Source organism: Polistes fuscatus, unplaced genomic scaffold, assembly GCF_010416935.1.
Source record: "Polistes fuscatus isolate 324 unplaced genomic scaffold, CU_Pfus_HIC Scaffold9, whole genome shotgun sequence".
Classification (NCBI taxonomy): domain Eukaryota; kingdom Metazoa; phylum Arthropoda; class Insecta; order Hymenoptera; family Vespidae; genus Polistes; species Polistes fuscatus.
The window spans coordinates 365,902-391,357 of record NW_025113173.1 but is presented as its reverse complement, the minus strand read 5'-3'; the positions used below and the strand labels follow the sequence as shown (position 1 = coordinate 391,357).

General features: G+C 28.4%; 4 protein-coding genes across 9 annotated transcripts; all 4 read left to right on the top strand.

Moving 5' to 3' along the window:
* The first annotated feature begins 168 nt into the window (after positions 1–168).
* On the top strand, positions 169–15,871 carry LOC122525653. Of its 4 annotated transcripts, XM_043648575.1 has the most exons (4): positions 13,566–13,810; positions 13,895–13,944; positions 14,028–15,336; positions 15,697–15,871. In XM_043648575.1, the coding sequence occupies exon 3, from the start codon at positions 14,059–14,061 to the stop codon at positions 15,328–15,330; it is 1,272 nt and encodes a 423-aa protein (XP_043504510.1). In that variant the 5' UTR covers positions 13,566–13,810; positions 13,895–13,944; positions 14,028–14,058; the 3' UTR covers positions 15,331–15,336; positions 15,697–15,871. The 4 variants fall into 4 exon arrangements, with proteins under 4 accessions (XP_043504511.1, XP_043504512.1, XP_043504510.1 ...); XM_043648576.1 differs by lacking the exons at positions 13,566–13,810; positions 13,895–13,944 and adding an exon at positions 169–205; XM_043648577.1 differs by lacking the exon at positions 13,566–13,810 and adding an exon at positions 12,305–12,836 and having other exon boundaries at positions 13,895–15,332.
* Positions 15,872–17,076: 1,205 nt separating this feature from the next.
* Positions 17,077–18,519, top strand: LOC122525664. Of its 2 annotated transcripts, none has more exons than XM_043648589.1 (6): positions 17,077–17,231; positions 17,291–17,502; positions 17,591–17,714; positions 17,817–17,961; positions 18,057–18,253; positions 18,357–18,519. In XM_043648589.1, the coding sequence occupies exons 2-5, from the start codon at positions 17,361–17,363 to the stop codon at positions 18,240–18,242; spliced, it is 597 nt and encodes a 198-aa protein (XP_043504524.1). In that variant the 5' UTR covers positions 17,077–17,231; positions 17,291–17,360; the 3' UTR covers positions 18,243–18,253; positions 18,357–18,519. The 2 variants fall into 2 exon arrangements, with proteins under 2 accessions (XP_043504524.1, XP_043504523.1); XM_043648588.1 differs by having other exon boundaries at positions 17,283–17,502.
* A 327-nt stretch (positions 18,520–18,846) lies between these two features.
* On the top strand, positions 18,847–22,501 carry LOC122525647 (breast cancer type 2 susceptibility protein-like). Of its 2 annotated transcripts, none has more exons than XM_043648566.1 (8): positions 18,847–18,987; positions 19,083–21,105; positions 21,185–21,331; positions 21,400–21,488; positions 21,571–21,804; positions 21,881–22,031; positions 22,112–22,259; positions 22,411–22,501. In XM_043648566.1, exons 2-8 carry the CDS (start codon positions 19,324–19,326, stop codon positions 22,461–22,463), a joined length of 2,604 nt encoding a protein of 867 aa, XP_043504501.1. In that variant the 5' UTR covers positions 18,847–18,987; positions 19,083–19,323; the 3' UTR covers positions 22,464–22,501. The 2 variants fall into 2 exon arrangements, with proteins under 2 accessions (XP_043504501.1, XP_043504500.1); XM_043648565.1 differs by having other exon boundaries at positions 22,112–22,324.
* On the top strand, positions 22,417–23,998 carry LOC122525655 (breast cancer type 2 susceptibility protein homolog). The gene is made up of 5 exons (XM_043648578.1): positions 22,417–22,621; positions 22,707–23,097; positions 23,162–23,345; positions 23,426–23,725; positions 23,828–23,998. Exons 1-5 carry the CDS (start codon positions 22,504–22,506, stop codon positions 23,924–23,926), a joined length of 1,092 nt encoding a protein of 363 aa, XP_043504513.1. The 5' UTR covers positions 22,417–22,503; the 3' UTR covers positions 23,927–23,998.
* Positions 23,999–25,456: the final 1,458 nt, after the last annotated feature.

The following is a 25,456-nucleotide window of genomic DNA, read 5'->3' as shown; positions in this document are numbered from 1 at the left end:
AATTAAAATAATAACATAATTAAATCTATTATGTAAATAATGTAAATAATGTATCTGTATAAACAATATTTACTAATCAAAATGTCTACGATATTTTACCATGTAACCTGAAAATATTTAATTTCTCCTTTCTTTTCTCTTTTTTTTTTTTTTATAGTCGGACCAGTCCAACGTGAATATCAAGGAATTAGAAAGACTTCGAAAAGTGAGTGTTGTTTTATTTCTTTTCGTTTTTTTGTTTTAGTAAATAATTCGAATATCATATTATAATATTCGAATTTTGTGGAGGAAGAAAAAGACGTGTTGTAAAAAATATTTTTTTTTCAAATATCTCATTTTTCTTCGATACAAAAAGGTATATTGAAATAATGTGTTATCAAAAGGTTGTACCCCGCCCCAACCCCCCTTTAAAGGTTATACCAAACAGAGAGAAGCTACTAGTTTAAGAAATGTAATTTTCGTAGCGAGTAATCCGGATACTCGGATTAGATTCTTCTTTCACGAATTCCTTTTATTTTTCTCTTGTGTTACCTGGAACGGACGGTAATGGTCTTATATTACTTTTTTCGACAATGTCGAGAAATTATGGTTCTTACAGAAGAGAATTGCTATGTCTATGATACTACGAAAATATTTCTACAAATGATTTTATTTTTATGATTTCATTTTGCTCGTACAGATATAGGATGTTTTTATATTTTTTTTTTTGTTTTTATTTTATTAATACGTTTCTATGAAAATTTTGATGAATATCGAAAATTTACACCTGAGAAAAAACTTACGTTACGATTTGTTTTATTTATTAAAACGTTTAATGGATACGATATCGTTTCGTGTTTCATTTTTATTCTTGTTTATTTTAATTTTTTTTATAGAGCTTTTAGAAATTTATTCAATTTTTAATAAATATATATATCTTCTTCTTCTTCATTCTTTAGTTTAGGCAAGTTGCCTGTTTCGTAACGACGTTTTTCTGCCTATTGCACTGTTAAATTGTCGCACCATCGTTTTCGTGGGCGTCCCGTGCTTCTGCGGCCAACCGGTGACTTATCCCGTGCAATTCTGACGATTCTTCCGTTGTCCATTCTGTTAATATGTTCGTTCCATTCTTTTTTTTTTTTAGTATCCATTCGTTAACGTTCTCCACTTTGCATGTTCTTCTTATATCTTCACTTCTCTCTCGATCCAGTAGTGTTTTTCCAACTATTCTGCGAAGAACTCTCATTTCGGTTGTCTCTAGTAACTGTTTCGTTTTCGCTGTGTCTGGTCGAGTTTCTGCGGTATATGTCATAATATTCTTGAAGATATGTAATCACATTCTTTTATGTTGTTTTTATATTTTTTGGATACTGCGATGGCTACCCCTTCTTTTGCCCTGAATTGTTTTTCCACACCACTATAGATAACTAAGTAGTCGTCATATTGTATTTGTCCTTTGCCTTTCTTTTTGGTTTCTTGTAAGGCGCATATATCAATTTTATTGTCTTTCAATTCTTTTAGGGTTTCTTGGTCTTTATTATTAATGACTTGATGTTCCAGGTAGCCAGACGCATTATGTGTTCTTTTTTCCAACTCTTTGTCCTTTTTTTTGCTTGGGTCGTCATCTTTGAATCCGTCCTGCTCCGAGGCAAAATCTCGTTTCTATGAGCAAATTTCTTTTTTTACGTTGGGTAGGGAGCTAGCCTGATCCAACAACCTTCCTCCTTTCCCGGGCTTAGGACCGGCAACATGATCGCTGATTTCGATGCTCCCATCGATCATGCAGGCGGAGTCAATCAAATTTGGATTGATTATAAAATTGAAAAAATTCTTTTCAAAATTCCTGGTAGTCGAATTTACACGTTGATTGCTGCACGCAATTCACGTGATTTTCCTGTGACACCCTACACATATTTTTTATTATAGGATGCATGTTTTATTTTTCTACACAATCTTAGAAAATTTAGAATACAAATTGTTCAATCCACGTTTTTAAGTGTGTATATCAAATTTGGATTGATTATAAAATTGAAAAAATTCTTTTCAAAATTCCTAGTATTCGAATGTGTACGTTGACTGCTTCCCACATTTCACGTGATTTTCCTATGGCACTTTACACGAATTTTTTATTATAGGATGCATGTTTTGTTGAAATTATTTTACGTCGACATAATTTTACGTTGTTAATGAAAGTTGATATTAATTTAAACGTAGAAAATATTTCTCATTTGTAACAATGATTATAGATATCAATATTATTTGTAGATTGATTGTGCCCATAATTATGAAAGTGGTCTAAATCAAAATTAAAAAAAAAATGAATTTATTAGTTATTTCACACCACATTATTTTAAACTAAATTAATTCAATGTAATTTTCACGATATTGTCAAAAATAAAACGTTAGATAGTGTTTGTTATTTTAATATTATATAGAATTCATTTAATGTTCAAGTGTAATCCTTTAAATATCTCGAAACAAGAAATATACCATTTTCATTATTATGGGCACAATTGATACGTGAATTTTCTATGTGAATTTTTCTATTATGGGATGCATTATTCTGTATTTCATTATTTTCTTCAAACGTTTATTAAAAAGCCATCTTATATTATTTAAAAATTGATCAATATTACACAGAAAAAAATAAGTCGTTCATCCCAATAAATTATTACAAAGTCAAACAAAAATAATTTATGATTAAAATTTGTGATAGAGAAGACTGTGTTTGGTATTTTTTTTTCTTTTTAGATATTTTTATTAAATTTATATTTATTTTCAAAGATTATGATACGTGGGTTGAGTTAAAAAGTTTTGAAACTTCGCTGATATAACATTTTCGATTAAATCTAATTTTATTTTTTATTTTTTTTTTTATCTTTTAGTTTTAATTTCTTAGAACGTCGACGAACGATTGTTTTGAAGTAATTTGAAAAGAGATAAAATTACGTTCGTGATGTTTTTTTTTAATATTTTTTTTCTTTTTTTTTTTTCTTTTTTTTGTTCAAGCAAATTTCAAAATATCGCAAGGGTAATTTTGTTCGAGAAGGAATTTTTAAAGGTTCTCGTTAGTTTTCTTTTTAAACTGTCTGTTACTCGCTCGAGTTAGCTCTAAGAGAATCAGAAAATAACTTTATCGCGAAGAAAGAGAAATTAATCTTTCCCATGTTCGCGGGAGAAGCCCTCGACGTTTCTTTTCAGTACTTTCGCTCGGAGATTCGTAAACATCGTAAATCATGTTGGAAGTTAAGATATTAAAAGAATTTAAAAAAAAAAAAACGAAAAAAAAATTAATTCTGTTACTTTTTTCATTTTTTTTTGTTTATTTTTTTTTTTCAGTAATCTTAAAAGCTTTTCTCATACCTACCTCGTTTATACATTTTATTCGAGCTTTTGAAATATGAATTTTTGAAAATTATTTCTATACAAAGTTTTTTAACTTTATTTATTAATTTTTATTTATTTTTTTTTTACACGAATGGTATAATTATCGTATCATATATAATAATAATTATATTTATAATTATTTCAAAAAAATGTTATTGTCGTTAAAATTTGTTAATGCAAATTGTTATTAATTATACGTAGAAAATATTTTATTAATAACAATGTGATTATAGATATTAATATTATTTATATGGATTTATCAAGAATAAAATTCTTAAAATAGGTGTCTTAGGAAATTTGGACGGGTTAGAAATTCTTTTTGAACGTTTTCTAATTTCTAATCCGTCCAAATTTCCTAAGACACCTATTTTAAGAATTTTATTTTCTGAACAAGATAAAAACCAATTAAATTAAGAATAAAGTTATAAAAATATTAAACAATTACAAATGTGGAAAGTAATACTATAACTTGAATAAAAATATCATCTAATCTAAGAGAAAGATCCTAATCCAATTATAATAATAACTGGAATTAAGTACAATGTTCATCATGCAATGCGAAAAATTGAATTAAAGATCTTTAAGATGATTATTATGATACATGGAAAATAATGATTGAACTAACGTTTGAAATGAATACGAAAAAGCAAAACCACTATCTAATAAGATATCTTCCGTTAAAAAAATTATTTTGTTGCTACTAACATGTCTCAGAAATACGTAACAATGATTAGGAAAATGAATAAAATTAATACATGAAGTTAAATACATGAATGATAATAAAAAAGGTGCTAATAACAATATTCATCATTTTAATTCGATATTAAAGTTCGAACAATCATTCAGCAATTATTTGGCAATTTTAAAGAAAATAAAGGAATAAAATTAAGAAAAAATTGAAATAAACACAGTACCAAGCATGATCAATATTACTTACAATTAATAGTAACAGTTATGTTTGATATATGGCCAATTATTAAATCGAATAAAATATTAACATACTTGTTACCTGTTTTAATTTATATTTATTATTAAAACAAAATTTAATGTGTTTTTATCTTAATAACAAGTAAATTGGAAACATTTCAAATTTATAATTAAATATACTTTGAAAAGTGAACTGATAATTTCACATTACTTAATTAAAATGTATACACGTAAGTGTATTTAATAAAAAATAATTTAGAAAAGTTGTATTTAAAAATGAAATTCTTTTTTAAGTAACCACGTGCAATAACAATCGTAATAATAAATAATTAAGCATATAATTATGTAAATAGTTAATCAAAAATTATACCATATCACACACACAGGCACACACAGATGAAAATAAAACCATAAGTATTTAAAATAATAAAAATCATACTCGTGTGTTTGCTGCATAATTAAAGATACAGGAAGTATATATCATGTTTGTCTTGAAATAAAAAGAATAAACAAAAAGAAATGCCACTCCTTATATGGCTACTTAAATTAAAAATGGTCACGAATAATTAATCATCGATAAAATATAATAAATGTAAGAAAACTCGATTTCGTTTCTCTCGAATAGAAAAGAAAACCGATTCGAGATAAACGTTAAATGAATTCGCGCACGTTCTAAACGTTATAATTTACTTTTATAATGCGTTACGAATGACATTTAATTAGCGGTTAATTACATTTCATGTTTGAGATACTTTTAAATAGTATAAAATAAAACCTTAGACTCTTTTGAAAATATTGTAAAGAAAAACAAACAAACAATCTACAGAAGGATAGAAAAATTAAGAGATATTAAAATGATAGAAGAAAGAAAATTTACAATTAAATAAAGAAACAAAATAAAAAAGTTGGCATAAGAAATATTTAAATAATAATAGGAAAGAAGAATGTGTGACGAATTAAAAGAAGAAACGACGAAGCAATAGAAATCTTATTTTGAAATGTTTTATTTTATTTATATTTATTCAATTTTCATATTAACGAGCATATATTATTATACTGATTGGTTTTGAGAAGAGAGAGAGAAAAAAAACAAAAATAGAAAAACTTTGATTAAAATATAATTTAATAAGCAAATATAAAATATATAAAATAAAATAAAATATATAAAATAAAATATATAAAATAAAAAATATAAATATATTTGAACTCATCAGACGTTAGACGTAACATATATATATATATTTTTTAGTTAACAAATAAGAAAGAGAATATTTATTGAAGAATTTTGAAAGGAACTGTAGAAAGTAGTAGACTTCCCACGGAATTGTTTTATAAGGATCGAGGAGTAGCTTGTTAAAGATAAGATCGAAAAATAAGTTGTAAATTCGTGAAGGGACTACGAAACACATACATATTAGATAACGTACATGCATACATACAGATACTGTATACATATATTTTATTTGGTGGAGACAGGTAATGTTTACGATGGGCTACGAGTCATGACTGAGATACGATAAAGCTTTTTTCTTCTTTTTTTTTTCTTTTTTTTTTGTTTCTGTAATAAGAAATCGGCGTAATGTTATCTCTTATTTCTTTTCTTTTCTTTTCTTTTTCTTTTTTCTTCTTCTTTTTGTTTTATTTACGAAACACCGTGTTATATCGAAAGGTGTTGAGACGATAAATTCGTGTAATATTTTTTTTTTTTTTAAAGTTACATTTTCCTTTTCAATTTACTTGTAATCCAGGTATAATGAGATAATTTATATAAAATATATATTTTATCACGAATATGATAATTATTTATTTATTTATTTATTTAAAAAGAAAAGAACATTAATTTATCGTTTCCAACGTGCAATAATGGGGTAAACAATATTCTTAATTTTGAATCAAGTATGTGTCTCTTATGTATAATTAAATTATTGATTTATTCGAAACGATATATTTCTAATTATTTATTCGTTTGAAAAGAACATTTTTATTCGGGTGATACGTGTTGTATAAAGAACTCTTTTTAATGTTATTTTATACAAAGAAAAATTTCGAGTTTTCTTCTCTTTCATTGTTATCCTTTAACAAAAAGAGAAAGTAGGGAACCATAAAACACTTATTGTATATATGTATTTGTAAATATATAAATATATATATATATATATAAGTATGTACACAATAGTAATAAAAAGAAACAATGTAATTTCAATTGATTTCTAAAAGAGTACTGTGTGTGTATGTGTGTCTCTTTCATGTGAACAAATAAACACACACACATACCTACATACATTTAGTAAGTAATTAATTAACGAGGCTTGTTAATTAACGTGTATTTGCTCGATTGCAATTAGCTGATTCTATACATTGCGTATAGAATGTGCACGTATAGAATATATAGGAACTTTCATTGAGTTTTGTATTAGTTATCGTGTGTTCGTACAGTTGTAATTTTCAAAGGATATAATGCAATACGAATATGCTTGCAAAATACATCATGTATGTATTTATGTATGTATGCGTATTTACTAAATTTTAGATCATTTACAATGCTATGTAATTTGTTGGATAGTTGAGTTATATATAAACGAAGTGTGTGTGTGTATTCTAATATTTTATTAATATTTATTATTTTATTTATTAATCTAATATTTATAATAATAATTATTATTATATAATATATATATATTAATAAAATATTATATATTTATCTATCAAGGATATGTACAATAGATTAGAAAATAAAGTGCTAAAGATACTAGATAATTGTACGATCGGAATCGATCATAGCCGAAAATCGATTGTAACTAAAATACGAGATTTACTATGCGCCCACTAAATCGATAGAGAGTTACTAGTAACTAGCATCTATAACCCCCACCACTCGACCGTCGAGTGAGGGCACCCTGCAGGGCACAATACGAAAGACACGCATTCTAGTCCACCGCTGGACGCCTACGAGGACAATTGGAGACAAATTAATCGGAGGCAAGGAGCGAGAGGAGCATAGAAAGACAAGGAGTTTATCTGTTAAGCGAATGTATCTTACAGATATTATAAATACGATAGAGAGACGTAGAGGCGGCAATTAACGCTTAATCCAATCGCCGGAGGACTCCATGTTGGAGGAATTTTGGCAAATACAATAATTGTAATTACAAAGCGTAACTTTGAAATCATTCAACTCATCGTATATCTTTATTCCTTTGTCTAAAGATTAGAAAAAAAACCTTGGCTGCATTTATATACACGAAAGAATTTTTCTAATCGTATAAGTGATATTTAAAAATTATTATTTTTTTTTTTAATAACTATTTTTCTTTTAACAATTTAAACAAAAACAATTTATGTTAAAAGGTATTTGAAAAAGGTGTGTAATTAATTGTACACATTGTGTAGAAATTTTCGATTCGTTTTGTATTCTTTTTCTTCTTTTTCTTTTTTTTTTATCCCCGTTTGATCAAAGTACGTTTCATTGAAGAAGTTTTCCCCATTCAAAAAGGATCTTCGATTTTCCTATCGTACTTATGTACTTTTTCTATTCATATATATATTTATGTATGTGTGAATCTATGTATGTTTTACGGTTTTCTTTTTTTTCTTTTCTTTTCTTTTGTATTTTCTTGCAAACGTGAAACTAGCTCTCTTGAGACGCTGTTTGAAAAGGCGAGACGCTTTCACAGTAGTAACAAGCCTGGTATAGTCAGACCTGGCACGGAACACGTATAGCTTTTTCAGACGAAACTCAGGAATTTTCTATGCTTATTTTACCATTCAATTGTACGTATACTTGGATAGGCAGTTGGTTTATCATTGATGAATTATTTCAAAACATTAATTATCATTCAATTAGAATATAAATTCATATTTTTGTTTTTAATTTATCAAATAAAATATTATAGAATAATAGGAAATTTATATCATTGTTGAATAATTAATAATACAATTGTTAAATAATTTATTAAATAATAATATATTAATAATAATTATATAATCTTTAACTAAATTATATTAACAATTTATTAAATAATATATATTAATAATTAATACAATTTAATTAAATTATATTAAATAATTTATTTCAAATCCTCGACAAAATTGGAAAAAAATAGAAGAAATTTTGCAATATATTATTTATTAGAACAAATTTTTATAGAGTAGTAGGTATATATAAAAAATAAAAAATATAATAAAAATAAAAATAATATTCTCCATTAATGAAAGATTAGAAGAAAAAAAAAACAAAAAAGAAAAAGAAGAAAATAAAAAAAAAATTTATCAAATTAATGATCGATCTCGTATAGTCGATAATTAATCCTAAAATTATCTGATATATTACTCGATACAATTAATATATCAAATATCGTTTATCAACGAAAAATATAATACAAACGTTTCAAATTTTCATACAAAATATATTTGATTCGTAGAAATATTCTCAATAGTTGATTCCATTCGAAAAAATAAGAAAATAAAAATAGTAAAGAAATAAATATATTTCATTTGATATTCAGTTGGTACCAGTCATTTTCATAAACTCTCGATACGATACCGAAATATTTGATTAATAGTTGACTCATTAACAACAACAACAGCAACAACAGTGGTTACCCAGTTGTCCACGACTCTGGAATAATGATCGGTCCTTTGTAAAAAAGAAAAAAGGTTGATGAGGTGGTGAAGGGGTGAAGGAGGAGGTGGAGGAGGAGGAGGAAGAGGAGGTGGAGGTGGATCCACTGTCTCTAACGATTATTAAATGCACGGACGATGAGAGACTAATTTTCTATGTCTTTGTGAATTGTTACAAAACGTACCACGATTATGCCAACAATATACGTACAAGTATATAATATTTATATATGTGTTTGTATGTGTGTGTGTGTATATACTTTGTGTGAATCTTTACCTATATAGTCCAGTCAACGAGGGCCGTTTGCTGCGATCTCAGGAAAGAAGGTGGAAACTTGATATAAGGGTAAATAGACGACGAATTCCCCCACGAAGAATTGAACGTTAATATCCAGCGCGAGAAGCGAAGACGTTACTACTTACGCTAACGCACCACTTGATAATAGCTCAATTTATTTCGTACAATTCTTAAGACTTCGAAGATGAATCAGAATGCATTACTGTTTTCTTATAACATAATAAAAATGAATTAAAATTATGTATAGACAAAAAATAAATTCAACGTTTTTAGAATATCCTTTCATATATATCTTGAATTAATTTTATGTGTGGATATAAAATTCTTGTTTTTCAAATATGTATTTAATTTGATAAACTATTAAATTTTTACGAGACAAAAAGTCAGCAATTTAAAATTTTATAAAATACATAATTTAATAGGAAAAATATTTAAATTTTAAATTTCGTCTTAAAGAAAATACGTATTCAATTTGATATACGAATAAATTTTTGTGAGGCAAAGAATTTATATCAATTAATTATTCTAATTAATTTTATGGCGAGGCACAAAATTAATTCATTATTTTTACTCTCAACTAAATAATAATAGTTACTGTTAAAATGAATTATTTTTTTTTTACTCAAGGTTCATTATTTTTGACAATAAATAAAGAAACGGCGTGCCATAAGCATCAAGATTCGATTTAAAAACGCCGCGCTTATACGCCGATATATATATAGATATACAGAACGGTCGACACTCGATGGCCAAAACGAAAAATTCTCGCTACCGAAAGAAAAAATATAAAAAGAGAAATATCGGTTTCTTGTCTCACTCGCACTCGTATACAGAACGCTCAACTGTCGATGGCCAGGATAAAAAATACTCGTTATCGCCTAATCAAATAGAAAAGGGAAATATCTGTTTCTTCTCTCACTCGCACTTGCATTCAAGACCGAGAGTCCCGAAGATTGCCGAAAATCCTTCGTTTATGTATTAGTACACACGGACGCTCGCACGCACACTAGCCCGCTCGCGTGTAAAAGCCGACTGAGAGGCGGGACTTGCTTCCCCACTCTTACAATTACTTTTACTACTCTTTCTCGCCTATTTTTGCAAATACGAAGATAAACTTTAGAACATTTTTTTAGTATTTTTCAATTCTCTACAACTTTTGTTTGAAACTTTTTTCGATTAAATGCCTAGATTCTAAGATAAGGCTATTTTTTACGTTTTTTTTTATGACGCTGAAGTCAAATTGCAAAACAAAATAGCACCATTCGATTCAGCGTCGTCAAATTACCCTTATATCAAGTTTGCCCCAGTATGCATAAAATTAAGGCATTTTGGCCATATTTCACTAAAAAAAAAATTTACTTAAAAAAAAAAAAATAAAAAAAAATGGTAAAGTATTGTAAGATATTGTAAAAGGAAGATTGTAAGGGAAGCATTCCAAACCCGAAAGGGGCGGAGTAAAGAATAAAATAATAAAATACAAATTTATTTGCCCTGTGTTTAATTATATTCTAGTAATATGTTAATCCAATTAGATTCTTTTTCTAAACAAATTCATGAATTATAGACCAAGCGTCATCAAATTCAATTTTTGTGGCAAGTTCTACTACTTTATCGAGACTTAAATTTCCTATACCTTCATATCTATTAATTATTTTTTTTTTTATTAGTCCTTGCAAAAATCGATTCTTCAAGTTATCAGGTGTATTAATGCTACTATCGCATTTAGAAATTAACTTTTTTAATGCGTTCATATATTGTTGCGGATGTTCGCCGATAAACTGATCTCGATTCCTGAAACGAGATTCAGCAACCAATTTTTCATTAGTATATCCGATCACATTTGCTACCTTTGATATAAGAACTTCGTATTCAATACACTTCAATACACGCATAGACACTGAAACCTCTTCACGTAACTTCACAAGAACAGAACTTTCCATCATACACAAAAAAAAATCAACTATTCTCTCATATTTTATTTGAAGAAACTCGACTATATACTCAAATGCATTTAGCCATGAAAAAAAGTCCATAATGTCTGGATCATATTTAATCAGATAATTGAGTCCATCAGACATTATATCTGCCATTTCTTCCGTTACTTCCGATAAATCCGTTGTTTCCGATGAATCCGTTGTTTCCGATGTTTCCGTTGTTTCCCTTGAATCCGATAAATATGCCATTTCTATTGTTTCAGTTGTTTCCATTGTTTCCGTTGAATCCGTTGTTTCCATTTTTTCCGATAAATATGCCATTTCTATTGTTTCAGTTGTTTCCATTGTTTTCGTTGTTTCCGATGTTTCCGTTGTTTCCCTTGAATCCGATGAATATCCCATTTCTATTGTTTCAGTTGTTTCCATTGTTTCCGTTGTTTCAGTTGCTTCCATATTTTCCATTGATTCCATTGCGTTTATTGTTTAAATAACAACTAAGGTTTCTGTATTTTTATAAAAGGAGATTCGATAACTTGTTAGAATTTATTTTTTGTCCTTTGTTTCACCTTCACTAATTAACACTAAGAACATATGAATATGAATGTTTAACGTTGATTATAATATATCAGTCTGGTCGTAATTTGTTGCGATTGTAGACCAATCGGAATAAATGTAAATAGTTCGAACTGTTGTGTAGATTTGATTTGATAGAAGGAATCGTTATTAATAGCACTAATTACCAGTGAATATGCTAACTATGTAATTAGGCCAGTCAACGCGGGCCAAAAACTGACCTTTTTAGCTGACAGCTTCAAAATTTGACCTAAGGGTAAGTTGACGACGCTGAATCGAATGGTGCTAATTATAATAAAATCAGCAACCGGCATCTTGGGGAAAAAGGGTAAGAAAGGGTAAAATATAGCCTTATCTTAGAATCTAGGCATTTAATCGAAAAAAGTTTCAAACAAAAGTTGTAGAGAATTAAAATATACATAAAAAATGTTCTAGGAGTTATCTTCGTATTTTCAAAAATAAGCGAATAAAATTGGATTGAAGATGGGAACAAAATTGTAAGAATGGGAGAAAGCAAGCTTATCCCTCCGTCGCGTTTTACACGCGAGCGAGCTAGTATGCGAGCTTGTATGCGTCACCCGTGGAGGGGGGCCGATGCTCCGTTGTTCGAAGGAAAAGTATAAAAGGGCAGTCGGACAATACGGCGAGAGTGAGTTAGTTCAGTATTTGTCGGTTCTTATGTTGGTTGTGATGAGTGAGGCTTAGTTTATGTTAATGGTTGGCTCGGGAAATCTTACGTCGCGAGAGTGACTTTAGAATAAATATATATATACTGATACCGAAACCTCGCCTCTTAATTCTTTTATGAAACCCTTCTTATGATTCTTATGTATCTTACGGTAACGGGTTATTACAATTATTAAGAATTATCCGCTATTAAAAGTAACGGTTTTATGAAATCTTATGTGGTGTGGTTTACATGTGTAGTAATTTTCTCGTCTTACATCCTTTGTAATTTGCTGGGAGGTTACCGTTGCAGTTTACACATATGACTTTTTCTATTTTGCCCTCTTGAGGACAGAGTACTGTTAAGTGATTTTTCGCACATTTTACACATGCAGGATTTCTGTTACAGTAATTTTTTGTATGCCCATAGGCTTGGCATCTTGTGCATTGAGGTATTTCTCTTTTAGTTCTTAGTAATTCTACTTTAATTATTGTATTAAGCGGGGTTTTAATCTCGTATATATTTCTGTTATTATCTCGAGGAGCCAGTTCGATAAGAAATAAAGCTAGCGGCTGTTTGGTATCGAATTTTATTATATTAGTTATTGATCTTACCTTGTGGCCAATTTTGTTTAATTCATTTGTTATTTTAACTATGTTGGATTTGGGATGAAGTCCTCGAATAACGATTTTATAGCTCTTCTCGTTTTTTTTATACGTGTGGTATCCCGCGTTTTTAGATTTTAATGCATTTGTTACCTTTCTGCACGTATCTGGTGTTGTGGTTTGTACTTTCACTTGGTTGTCCTTAAGTTATTTTATTACATAATTGTTTTTACCATCTGTTTCATCCGTTAACTCGAGCAAAGGGTCGATGATTTCTGCGTCGGTGTATATTGGTGGTGGCTTTACTGCTTTTTTTTCTTCTACTGCTTTTTCTGTAATGTTTTGAGTTTCTGTTGAATCGTCAAGTAGATCATAAAAGTTGCTAACGGGTAAGTCTTGAAGCCATTTTGTTGTTAATGGTTCGGAGGAGTTATTATTGTTGTTTTTTGGTTCACCCATATTGCGCTTTTTTGAACCCTGTAGTTTAATTGATTTAGCAGGAATCCAGTTTTGCGAATCTTCCGAGTCTGTATCCATCTCACTTTCCATACACGAGTTTCTATTATCTATTTTGATTATTCTCTTTTCTGTACGAGCAAGGTTAGAGGATTGTTTTGTTTCCATCGACGGTTGGCCTATTTCGGTATTTTGAATAATGAATCTGTTGCCGTTATTAATGATTTTAAAAGGTGGGATATTGTTACTTTCTATGTTCGAAACTTTTTGCCATTGGCTTGACCACGCGGTTACCCACGTGGGTGCAGTGTTACCTCGCTAGTACACTGGTCGCTCACCCTTGTATCTGCGATGTAGACCTAACGTACGTTATACTGTATCTCAACGTAATTATTATTTAAATACTTATATTCTCGGGAGCGGTAGATAAACAGGTATGTTTGAATAGGTGAATAAGTGGGGTTAAACGACGCATTTAGTTTTGCTGTGACCGTTACAGTGAGTACATCGTAAATAACTTTACTAAAAATAAGCGATAATTCTCAGTATTTAAAACAAAAAGTTTCCCGTGATAATCCCAGGAATAGATCAACTTCTAGAAAACGAAATTTTATGGAGAATCAACGTACATTTGAACAGTCCATTGTAAATACCAGTATATCGGAAGACAAACTTTCCAAAAATGAGGACGAAGAAATTGTGATTGATCCAACACATGGATATTGTATTCTCCAGTTTAATTCCGTTTTTTCTGCAATAAGTAATTTAGTTATGTGCAAAACGTGTGGAAAAAATATTACGTTCAATCAAGCGAGTCCACAAGGCTTAGGATTTAAAATTGCGATAATCTGCGAATGCGGCAATTCGTACATCAATTCCGGACCTATGATTGGTAATGCGTTCGAAATCAATAGACGCATAGTGGCTGTTATGCGACTCTTGGGTATCGGAATAAGGGGTGTGGATTTTTTCTGCAGTTTGATGGACCTAATACGTAAATTCCATAGTCAAATTTTCATTGAATGCTTGTCGAATTTTTGGACTGCAGTAGAATCAATTTGTAAATTTAGTATGCAAAAAGCTGTAGAAGAAGAGAAAAAGCTGACATTGAAGGAAGAAGGTTCTGAGACAAATTTGGCGGTTTCTGGATATTGCACGTGGGAAGACAAACGTGGCCCTAATAGTGAACGTTTTGGAGTAGTAACTCTTGAAGGAATATATAGTAATAAGATCATTGACTCGTATGTCGGTTCTCTTCGCTGTTCGGATTGTATGTCATGGGAAAGAGAAAAGATCGAAGATCCTCCGCGTTACAAAACATGGCTCTTACAGCATGATATTTGCGACATAATGAGCGAAGAATTAGCTACATACCAAAAAGCTTGCTACGTACGATTTATGTTTGATCGCTCAATTGATAATTACGAGGTGAAATATATTCGGTACATTGACGATAGTGCCACTTGCAAAGAATTGGTGAATTTCGATCCATATGATGTTCCGGTAGAAATACTTGAGTTCCAGGATAATAATACTCCATATAATATTGATATTTACAATGGCTTGCTTTGGCACTTTGCTCCACAACACCTCCGCAGTGGTCGTCAAACTATTGAATTATCCAGTTACCTAGCTACTTCAATACTCAATGACGGTTATTCTTCTATTTTAAAAATGTTTGATAAGATGGGAATAGTAATTGGACCTGTAGCAGGCGATTATATTGCTGACAGGGATGATAAGAGGCTACGAGAAGCAGATGATCGTCAATGGGCTGCTAATTCGAAAGAGGGTTCGTCAGAAGGAGGAAAAGCTTTAGCAACCCTACAGGTGTTATTCGAAGAAGAGAAAGGTGCATTTTACGAGCTTGGAATAGCAGATTAGCAGTAGGTATGATATTACTCGATTTATAACCGTGATATCAGTAACTTAAACTTTAAACGCGTTTTTCTTGAAACTACATTTCTCAAATTTGCTGCATTTATAACTCGTAGACGAATCATCCGATCGATTTAATTCCTGTTGCAGCTTCTTTTATATATGTTTTTCCATACGAAGACCCTTCAGTTTTTCGATCAAGTAAAAATGTAAATTTTGCATGCTAAAAATCATCAAATTTTCGCAAAAAATTTGTAATTTTTTTGAAAAACTCCGCCATTTTGTTAAATTTTAATTTTTTTTTTAATATCTTGGCAATAAGAAGACAATACCTTTTGGTTTAATAAACTTTGTACTTCTTTTTTATTACAGACACTGTGAAAGTCGCAATCACTGCTGCAGTGGGAGGACTTTCTTTGGAGCTTGGGAGATTGCAAAATTTTCAATTTTTTGATGCAATTTCCTAAGGATTGAGAAAAAGCTCATTAAAATTAAACTAAAAATAAAATTTAGAAAATTCAAAGTGCAGCATATTACAAATTAAAGAAAGAATATAAAGTAATGTTAATAATATTTAAGTATTTATTTAATATCATAAGAATAACATTTATATTAAACATGATGAAAAATATGGAAACGAATTTCTCTTCTTCAAACAATATTTGCACCTAATAACAATCATCGTTTAATCATAGTTTTATGTAAACGTTGTATGAAGTATGAGTATTACATTTTTTATCATTTTTAACAAAATAACTAATATTGGACCTGAAAACGAAAGGATAACCCCATGATACATGGCAAACATGAGACAGATCTATTACATAGTAATTGAAACGTGTAGCTAGTAACGCGTCAATAAATCTAATTTCTAATTCTGAGTCACCCACATCCGTAACGGGGTATAGTATTTATTAAAAGGTAGCAAGAAAAAATTTACAAAATTATCTGTTACTAATTATACTTGTATCAAAGTGTGACGGTTTTCGAACATTAATTGCTAAGAAGTATTCTTTAGAAAAGACAACGAAAGAGTAAAAAAAAGAAAGTTTGTCTCACCATGTCTATGTTACATTGTTTCGTGATAAAGAAACGTTCTAACAGCTATCAACAGCATATTACGATTACGATCCCAAAAAATTATTTTATCCTAAACTCTAATCCCAAGTTTCTATATTATCGCTCCTGGATATACAGAGCCTCAGCACAAAAAAACATAAAATATAACAATAAAATAAACGCAAAAATAATTTTTTCAAATCTTCTGCAATGTAATTATACCGTTTGTAACGTTTTATAAATTTATCAGAGAAGAGAATATAGCGAAATCTTACCTACAAAGAATAATAAGTACCAAAGTATAATGAAGATAAAAATAATATAATTGAAATTTGTATTTGTATTTTTTATTTGTTTAAAGCGAAATACATATTTGATAAAAGAAAATAATAATTGTTTATATAATTGAGAAATAATATTTTTTATATCTATAACAACATTATGTTATTATAAATATTATAGGTATGCTGTTCTTATGTTGTTAAAAATGAAATTCAAATTTGTAAATTGAATCAATCATATAAGAAAGAGAAAAAAATTAAATAAAACTTCACAAAATTATAAGTTTAATTACGCTCACTATATACGATTATTCTATGCCAACGTTCAAAAATATACTAAAAATTAAAAAAAAAAACGAACCGCAAAAAAAAGACGATTAGTTTATATGAATATAATACTGTTAAGTTAATTGGACACAGTGTAGAAATAATATTTTATTGTAATTTAAATAATATCTGCTCTGTGGACAAGTCTGTTGCTTAAGCGGAAGTTAGAATTAATATTGTGACATCCGGAATGAAGACAGTTTTCATAACCTACAAATCATAGTGACATTTTTTTCTTATGTGAGAGTATTAAATATTATTTAAAAGCAAATATAATTACATTTATATTAGTTTCTTAGAATAAATAATATCGGTTTAAATTGCAATCAAATTGCAATGCAATGATATCTCAATACCATAAATTTGATTATGGATGTCAATACGGAAAAACTTACCTATAAACATTCTACTCCTATAAAAAATAGTGAAGGAAATATTACAGAAAACACAACAAATGGCTATTTATCAGAAGACACTAATTGTACGGCTAATTCGAGTGAATTATTTTCAGGTAATATTTGTTAACTTAATTCATTTATCATTATAATATTTTAAATCATATATATGTATATATTTATATATGAGTAATATTTTTTCAGATAATGAGAATGAGAATATAAATGAAAATGATTTGATATGTTATACACCTAATGTTTCAAAAACTGAGACTTCGTTTTTGAATATCTCTGAAACGTCTTTATTAGATATCAATAAACTATTCCGGTAAGATATATAATATTTATATATTTTATTATTTAATAAATATATGCACCATATAGTATAAGTATATGCATGTGTATGTATATATATTTGTTTTTGAAATAGGACTCCAAGTGAAGAAAAACCAGCAGTTATTCCAAGTACACTGTTAAGTTTATTACCATTTATATCAAAGATTAATGAGCAGTGGACATCTGATTTAGAAACACCTCAAATGAATACAAGTTTTCCTACAAAATCATCAGAAAGTGTAATTAATTTGATTTCATTTAATAAGAATGTATATTTTTTAATGTGTTGGTTACATACGTGTACAATAATGTAATATTATTGATTATATTTTAGATCGAACAAACTGTTTATTTCCAAGAATATACTCGAAATAATTCTTATTTTAAGAATATATTTGATGAATTTACTTTAAAGTCTACTGTGATAAATTATACAAAAATGAGAAGAAGAATTAAAAGGAAAATTTATAAGAATACTATTGCTAACATGAACGTCGTTAAAATTTTTATTTCGTTTTAGTTAGATCTCAGGTGAGAATTGAACTGATTTAATGATATATTTTAAGTCATCGTTTGAATCATTTAAAAATAATTAAAATCATTTCTAATTAATTAATAATTTTTATTTTTACAGATATAGAAGGTATATGTAATACAAGTGAATCCAATATATGAAATATATTATAAATGATATCTCAATACCATAAATTTGATTATGGATGTCAATACAGAAGAATTTACCTATGAACATTCTACTCCTATAAAAAATAGAGAAGGATATATTACGGAAAACACAACGAATGGCTATGTATCAGAAGACACTAATTGTACGGCTAATTCGAGTGAATTATTTTCAGGTAATATTTGTTAACTTAATTTATTTATCATTATAATATTTTAAATCATGTATATGTATATATTTATATATGAGAGAATGAGAATATAAATGAAAATGATTTATATGTTATACACCTAATGTTTCAAAAACTGAGACTTCGAAACGTCTTTATTAGATACCAATAAACTAAAGATATTAATATATATATTTTATTAATTAAGAAATATACGCACCATATAGTATAAGTATATATGTATGTATATATGTTTGTTTTCGAAATAGGACTCCAAGTGAAGAAAAACCAGCAGTTATTCCAAGTACACCGTTAAGTTTATTACCATTTATATCAAAGATTAATGAGCAGTGAACATCTGATTTAGAAACACCTCAAATGAATAAAAATTTTCCTATAAAATCATCAGAAAGTGTAATTAATTTGATTTCATTTAATAAGAGTGTATATTTTTTTATGTGTTGGTTACATACGTGTACAATAATGTAATATTATGGATTATTTTTTAGATCGAACAAACTGTTTATTTAAAAGAATGTACTCCAAATAATTCACATTTTAAGAATATATTTGAAGAACCTACGTCGACGTCTCCTGTGATAAATTATACAAGAATGAGACGAAGAACTAAAAGGACAATTTTTAAGAATACTTCTCCTAACGTAAATGTTGATAAAATTGCATTGAATAATCAAGATAGTGAAAATGATATTGTAGCTATGGATACATGCGATGATATAGAGAAGAAAAATGTTCTTTTGGAAAGTAATAGTGGACAAGATTTTTTCTCCGATGCTTCCTTTGCTTGAAACAGATGATATACCACCTATAGGATTTTCTACGGCAAGTGGGAAACACATTAATGTATCAGAGTCTGCTATTTTGAAAGCAAAATCTTTGCTTGAAACAGATGATATACCATCTATGGGATTTTCTAAGGCAAGTGGGAAACACATTAATGTATCAGAGTCTGCTGTATTGAAAGCAAAATCTTTATTGGAAAAAGATGATATACCATCTATAGGATTTTCTACAGCAAGTGGAAAACACATTAATGTATCAGAGTCTGCTATATCAAAAGCAAAATGTTTGCTTGAAACAGATGATATACCATCTATGGGATTTTCTACGGCAAGTGGAAAACACATCAATGTATCAGAGTCTGCTATATCGAAAGCAAAATCTTTATTGGAAACAGATGATATATCATCTATGGGATTTTCTACGGCAAGTGGGAAACACATTAATGTATCAGAGTCTGCTGTATTGAAAGCAAAATCTTTATTGGAAAAAGATGATATACCATCTATAGGATTTTCTACGGCAAGTGGGAAACACATTAATGTATCAGAATCTGCTGTATTGAAAGCAAAATCTTTATTGGAAAAAGATGATAAATCATCTATGGGATTTTCTACGGCAAGTGGAAAACACATTAATGTATCAAAGTCTGCTGTATTAAAAGCAAAATCTTTATTGGAAACAGATGATATATCATCTAGGGGATTTTCTACAGCAAGTGGAAAACACATTAATGTATCAGAGTCTGCTATATCGAAAGCCAAATCTTTGCTTGAAACAGATGATATTACATCTTTAACGAATATTCAATTAAACAATGAAAGTAATTTACATAATAATCATAAAATAAAAAATCTATCATCTTCTTTAGTAACAGTAGGTTGTCAATCATTGAATGTTAGCAATAAAACATTATCCAATGCAAAGAAAATCCTGTTTGAACAATTTGATGACATTGAAATTAATAAGAACGTTACAAATGAATTGAAAGAACCAGTTGAGCCACTAGAGGATTTAGAAAATATTAATACAAATTTAAATGAATCTTCCTTAAAAGAAAACAAAGTGTTAAAAATTGGATTTACAACCGCAGCAGGGTGTGATGTTATTGTTTCTAAGGAAGCATTGAACAGAGCCGAAATTTTTCTTTCAGATGATACTTACGATATTAATCAATGCAATAATTTGCTTAATAAATCAATAAATAAACGAAAGAGTTTACACATGTGTGATAATACTGCGGATAAATTATTATTTAATACAAAGAAAGTAAGACTGTCTGACAAAGATATTACCGAAGAAAAAGAAAATCAAAAGTTATATGATAATACAGAAGCTATTAACCAAAGTAATATTTTTTCTAATGAAATAATGGCTAGTACAGCTGCGCTTTTAGCAGATGAAAGAGATAATGATCAAACCATGGAATGGATTTCTCAAGTAGATAATTGTGAAAAGGAAGTACCGTCTAGTCCTATTATCGGAAGACAACCTACTTCACGAAAAAGGGGCAAAAAGAGGAGTTTACAGCATAGCATAAAGCAGAAGTTGAAACCATTGATCGAAGGTGATATAAGCAGTAATGTAAATGAAGAAAATATTAAATGCAATAATACTTCTGAGAAGGAACTTATATCGATGCAAGAAATAAATTTAAAGCCTAATATTGATCCACCAATCAATAATGTTACAGATATTTTGCAAAAGCATCTTGAAGCTATCTCAGAACAAGTTAGTAACATAATGTAAAAATTAAGATTTGAATTTTTAAATATTTATTTATTATGATTATATATATTTATTGTTCTAGGAAAATATAATTAAAAGGAAAAAGCTCGATAGACCTAAAGCTATTAAAGGCAAATTGTTATTATACAAAGAAGAAAATCATAATTCTCGTTTATCTTGGAAAAAACTTGTAGGCAATGACGTACCAAGTTTATGCACTCCCGAGGAGGTATTAATAAAATAAATACAAATTTTATCTATTCTTAATTAATTGCTTAACAATTTTGTTGTCTACAGCTTATCGATCGAGGTATATCATCAGAAATATTAACAATCACATCTACTACAGCTTTATCATTCAAATTTCGCTGTATTGATTTTTATGGGTAACATAAGAACAGTCTTCTTAATATTTTCTTATTTTTAACTCGTTTTATATAATACTAATTATTTATATTTTACATATAGAGAAGAAATCATTTATAATAATTCAAGTGGATTGGAGATGGAAGATGGTGGTTATCTTATACCAGATAAGGATAACTGTATAGGAATTTTTGAGATTAAACGATCCTTTCTAGCAAGTCCAGGAGTTGATCCGAGTCTTATTCCTAGAGATTGGATTGAAAATCATTACAAATGGATTATTTGGAAATTAGCATCTATGGATAGAATTAAATTTAATTTTATTATTATACCTAGGTAAATATTTAATTAATTACTTTAATATATTATTATAAATTATATGTGTGTGCTAAAAGTTTTATTTATAATATAGGTCATTGACACCATCTAACATTATGTTACAACTTAAATATCGTTACGATCGTGAAATTGATAGATCGCAAAGGTCATGTTTAAGAAGGATATTGGAAAAAGATGATTGTGCATCCAAACGAATGGTTTTATGTGTATCATCTATTACTGAGGTAAATATATATTAATAGAAAATAAATTTCATTATATTTCTTTAGAAAATTAGTCAATGTATTTTTATTTTTGCGTACAGTCCAGAGAAGACAAAAATAAAGAATCTAGTCCAATAGTATCAAACATAAATTATTGGAAAATAATATTAACAGATAGATGGTATAGCATTCCTGCTTTTATTGATACAACCATGATGAGTTACGTAACATCTGGAAAAATACGCGAAGGTACAAAATTAATGATATTTGGAGCAGAGTTGTTGAATCTTGATCAGGCTCTCCTTTAGAAGAGAGTATGTATGATTACAAAATTTAATGACATTTTTCTTTTTTATGATTGATATCATTTTAATATTATTATATCTTATCAATTATATAGATTCCACACGATGTATCATTAAGAATTCATACCAATTTAACCAGAACAACTAAATGGGATACTAAATTAGGGTATACACATTGTCCTGGACCTATGCTAATTAAGTTAAAAAATGTGTGCCCTAGTGGTGGTTTAATTGGCAAACTTAAAGTTATGATTACTAGAATATATCCAATGTTATATCATGAAAAAAATCCTTCTGGAGAATCTAGTATGATAGAATTTCATATTTTTGCAACAATTAATCTTAATACTTAAATAATATATATGTATATATATAAATTAACTTATTCCAGTTTTTCGAAACAGTCGATGCGAAGAGAAAGCTAATCTCGCTTTCGAAGAACAATATAGATTAAAAGTAGAAGCGTTTTATGCAGAAGCTGAACAAAAATTTAATTCTACTAGAAATGATAATTTTGATTCCGATGATATTGATTTGAATGGACAAGAGAAAAAAATGATAAATCAAAGTCGCGTAGTAGAGGAATTTAAGCAAGAATTAGAATCAAAGTTACGTGAAAATATGCCACCACCTCGTCAAGTTTCATCGGTTCTTAAAGTTCGCATCAATGAAGAAAATACAAGTGCAATATTAACAATTTGGGCTCCTAGTGAAGATATCATCGATATTTTTAAAGAAGGAACTCGTATATCGATTCATAATGTAATTGCTTCTGGCAAGCGGTATGTATTTATTAAAAATAGTTTCCTTTTTTTTTATTTTATTATATTTAATAATATTTTACAGATCCGGTGATCTTCAACTTACAGCATCTCGAAGTACAATATTTAATAAAGAAGAAATATGTAAAGATTTTCCTCAATCTCGTATTTATACTCCATTGCGGAGTATAACAGATCATTCGTTTAATCCACTTTATGGAGAATTCGATACTGTAGGGGTCGTTTCGTCAATTATTAATTGTCCTTATGTAAGTATATTTATTGTTATATTTTTAAATTAGTTTAAAGATACATCTAATTGATATAATATTCCTTTTTTTTTTTTAAGGGTATGAAAAATTTTGATGCTGTAAATATAGCATGTCCATTGTCACATGAAAATCCGGAAGAAAACGATACATCAGGATCTTCATATTTATCTATTTTATTTTGGCAAGGCGTATCTACATTTGGTTATACAGAAATTCTTACTATAGGTTCTCTTGTAGCCTGTAGCAATTTAGAATGGAGATGTGCCACTACTTGGAATATACCAATAGCATATTGTACAGATAGAAGTGTATTTACGCGTAATCCTCGGCACAATCATCTTCGCCAAGCTTTTGAAAATATTAAAGATTTAATCAAGGTAAATAATATTTTTTATTTTGTTTTTATATTTATTTTCTTGTTTTGTTATTTATCTGGTAGATAAAATAATAATATAATTCTTCTCTTATATTTTTTTTAGATACCCTATGCGAGTTATGCTGCCAAATGTGCAGAAAATATCTCATTAGAAGTACAAAAGAAAACAAATTTAAGAACACCTTCGTACATTACTATATAAAAATACCCCAAACAAAGAGACATTGACCACAAATAATTTATCTAATTCAATAGGCTCTAATCCACGCTCGGATACACGAAATTCTTACTCGATTAGATCAGCAGCTTTGCAAAGGCGTTTAGAAAAACTTCATTATTGTTGTAATCCACCCGAACTTTCTCCAATTGTTTTTTAAAATGCTTCGAGTAGAGTGTCACTTGATTTTCGTTCCCCTATTCGTAATAATAATTTAAAACCAAAGAAACTCGATGTAAATCTTTGAAGATATTATATTTGAACAGGATTTTTTATTCAGAGAATATATATAGCATATATATGCAGTTATCGTGCTATTTGTGTAATGTTGATATATTATAATGAAGTAATTGTCGTGTGCGAATTAATTTTTAAGCTGTAACAACATATAAGGAAAGAGATAATTCATATTTTTGTATATGGTATATATAAGTCAATGTTAATATATTATATGTAAAATATAAATTGTTGTTGAGATATTGATAAAAATTGAATTTACGAATAAAATTTGTTTGAGAGATTATTTATATAAGTAAATATACGTATATGTAATTCATAAGATCAATCTATTCCTAATTAACTAATATTATGAAGAAAGAATATTGAATATTTATAAATTTTGCAAATTTTTAACATATTAGACATTATTGGAAAGAATATTAAAGTAAAATAATAAACATTATATATAAAATAGAATTTTTTTTTTTTACAACAAAATTACATTTTAATTGAAATGAAATTTATAAGTTTTCTTTCCTTTACCTTGGAAGGTATATTATAAATATACGTGTTAAAGTTGTCTGTTGTAAATGAAATGTGATTTATTGTAAAAAATATTAAATGTTCTTGAACTTATTTCGAATAAATAATTAAGGGGGGAAATACGTGTAAAACGATGTTCTTATTATGATTTTCATGAATTTTTTTAACGTATTAAAAATTTATGTTATTTATTAATATTATAAGGACATTTTACACATATATTTGAGAACATATTCCGAAATTTTGAAAGATTTATCTCGAAAACTAGCGGAGATATCAGCTTTCACGCATTTTAGATTTCCATCCGACTGAGCAGTTTGCGTACATCTTGGAAGCCACATTTTTTATTAGAAATCAATTACAAAGAAAAATTACTTTTTTTATATGTGTATCTTCTATTTGAACCTCATTTCCCTAGAAAAAATGAAAATTTGTATTTTTTAGAGGGGTGTGAACATGAAGCATGATTTTTTACTATTTTTTCATATATTGTTCATTATAAAAAAATACTTTAAACAAAGACATCGCTTATGATTCAGGTTCAAATAGAGCGTAATTATATAAACAAACTATATTCCAAATTTCAAAATGATTGGTTAAAAACTTTGTAAGCTAGAGTGTACGCAAATCCGAAAAAAGTCGTTTTGAGAAAAACGCGTTTGAAAAAAGCTCGACCGTTGCGTATTTCATGCCACGCGTTCCGACAATTGAACAACGGGCGCTCACTTAATTGTTTATAACTTTTGAACGACT

What these genes read in the sequence shown, in the direction of transcription:
- LOC122525653 (XM_043648576.1), top strand. Translation starts at nt 14,059, where the DNA reads ATGGAGAATCAACGTACATTTGAACAGTCCATTGTAAATACCAGTATA.
- LOC122525664 (XM_043648589.1), top strand. Translation starts at nt 17,361, where the DNA reads ATGGATGTCAATACGGAAAAACTTACCTATAAACATTCTACTCCTATA. An exon ending in TTCGAGTGAATTATTTTCAG is followed by an intron (nt 17,503 to 17,590) that starts GTAATATTTGTT and finishes ATATTTTTTCAG; the next exon opens with ATAATGAGAATGAGAATATA. An exon ending in GATATCAATAAACTATTCCG is followed by an intron (nt 17,715 to 17,816) that starts GTAAGATATATA and finishes TTTTTGAAATAG; the next exon opens with GACTCCAAGTGAAGAAAAAC.
- LOC122525647 (XM_043648565.1), top strand. Translation starts at nt 19,324, where the DNA reads ATGTTCTTTTGGAAAGTAATAGTGGACAAGATTTTTTCTCCGATGCTT. An exon ending in CGCTGTATTGATTTTTATGG is followed by an intron (nt 21,489 to 21,570) that starts GTAACATAAGAA and finishes TTTTACATATAG; the next exon opens with AGAAGAAATCATTTATAATA. An exon ending in AATTTTATTATTATACCTAG is followed by an intron (nt 21,805 to 21,880) that starts GTAAATATTTAA and finishes TTTATAATATAG; the next exon opens with GTCATTGACACCATCTAACA.
- LOC122525655 (XM_043648578.1), top strand. Translation starts at nt 22,504, where the DNA reads ATGCTAATTAAGTTAAAAAATGTGTGCCCTAGTGGTGGTTTAATTGGC. An exon ending in GTAATTGCTTCTGGCAAGCG is followed by an intron (nt 23,098 to 23,161) that starts GTATGTATTTAT and finishes AATATTTTACAG; the next exon opens with ATCCGGTGATCTTCAACTTA. An exon ending in ATATTAAAGATTTAATCAAG is followed by an intron (nt 23,726 to 23,827) that starts GTAAATAATATT and finishes TATTTTTTTTAG; the next exon opens with ATACCCTATGCGAGTTATGC.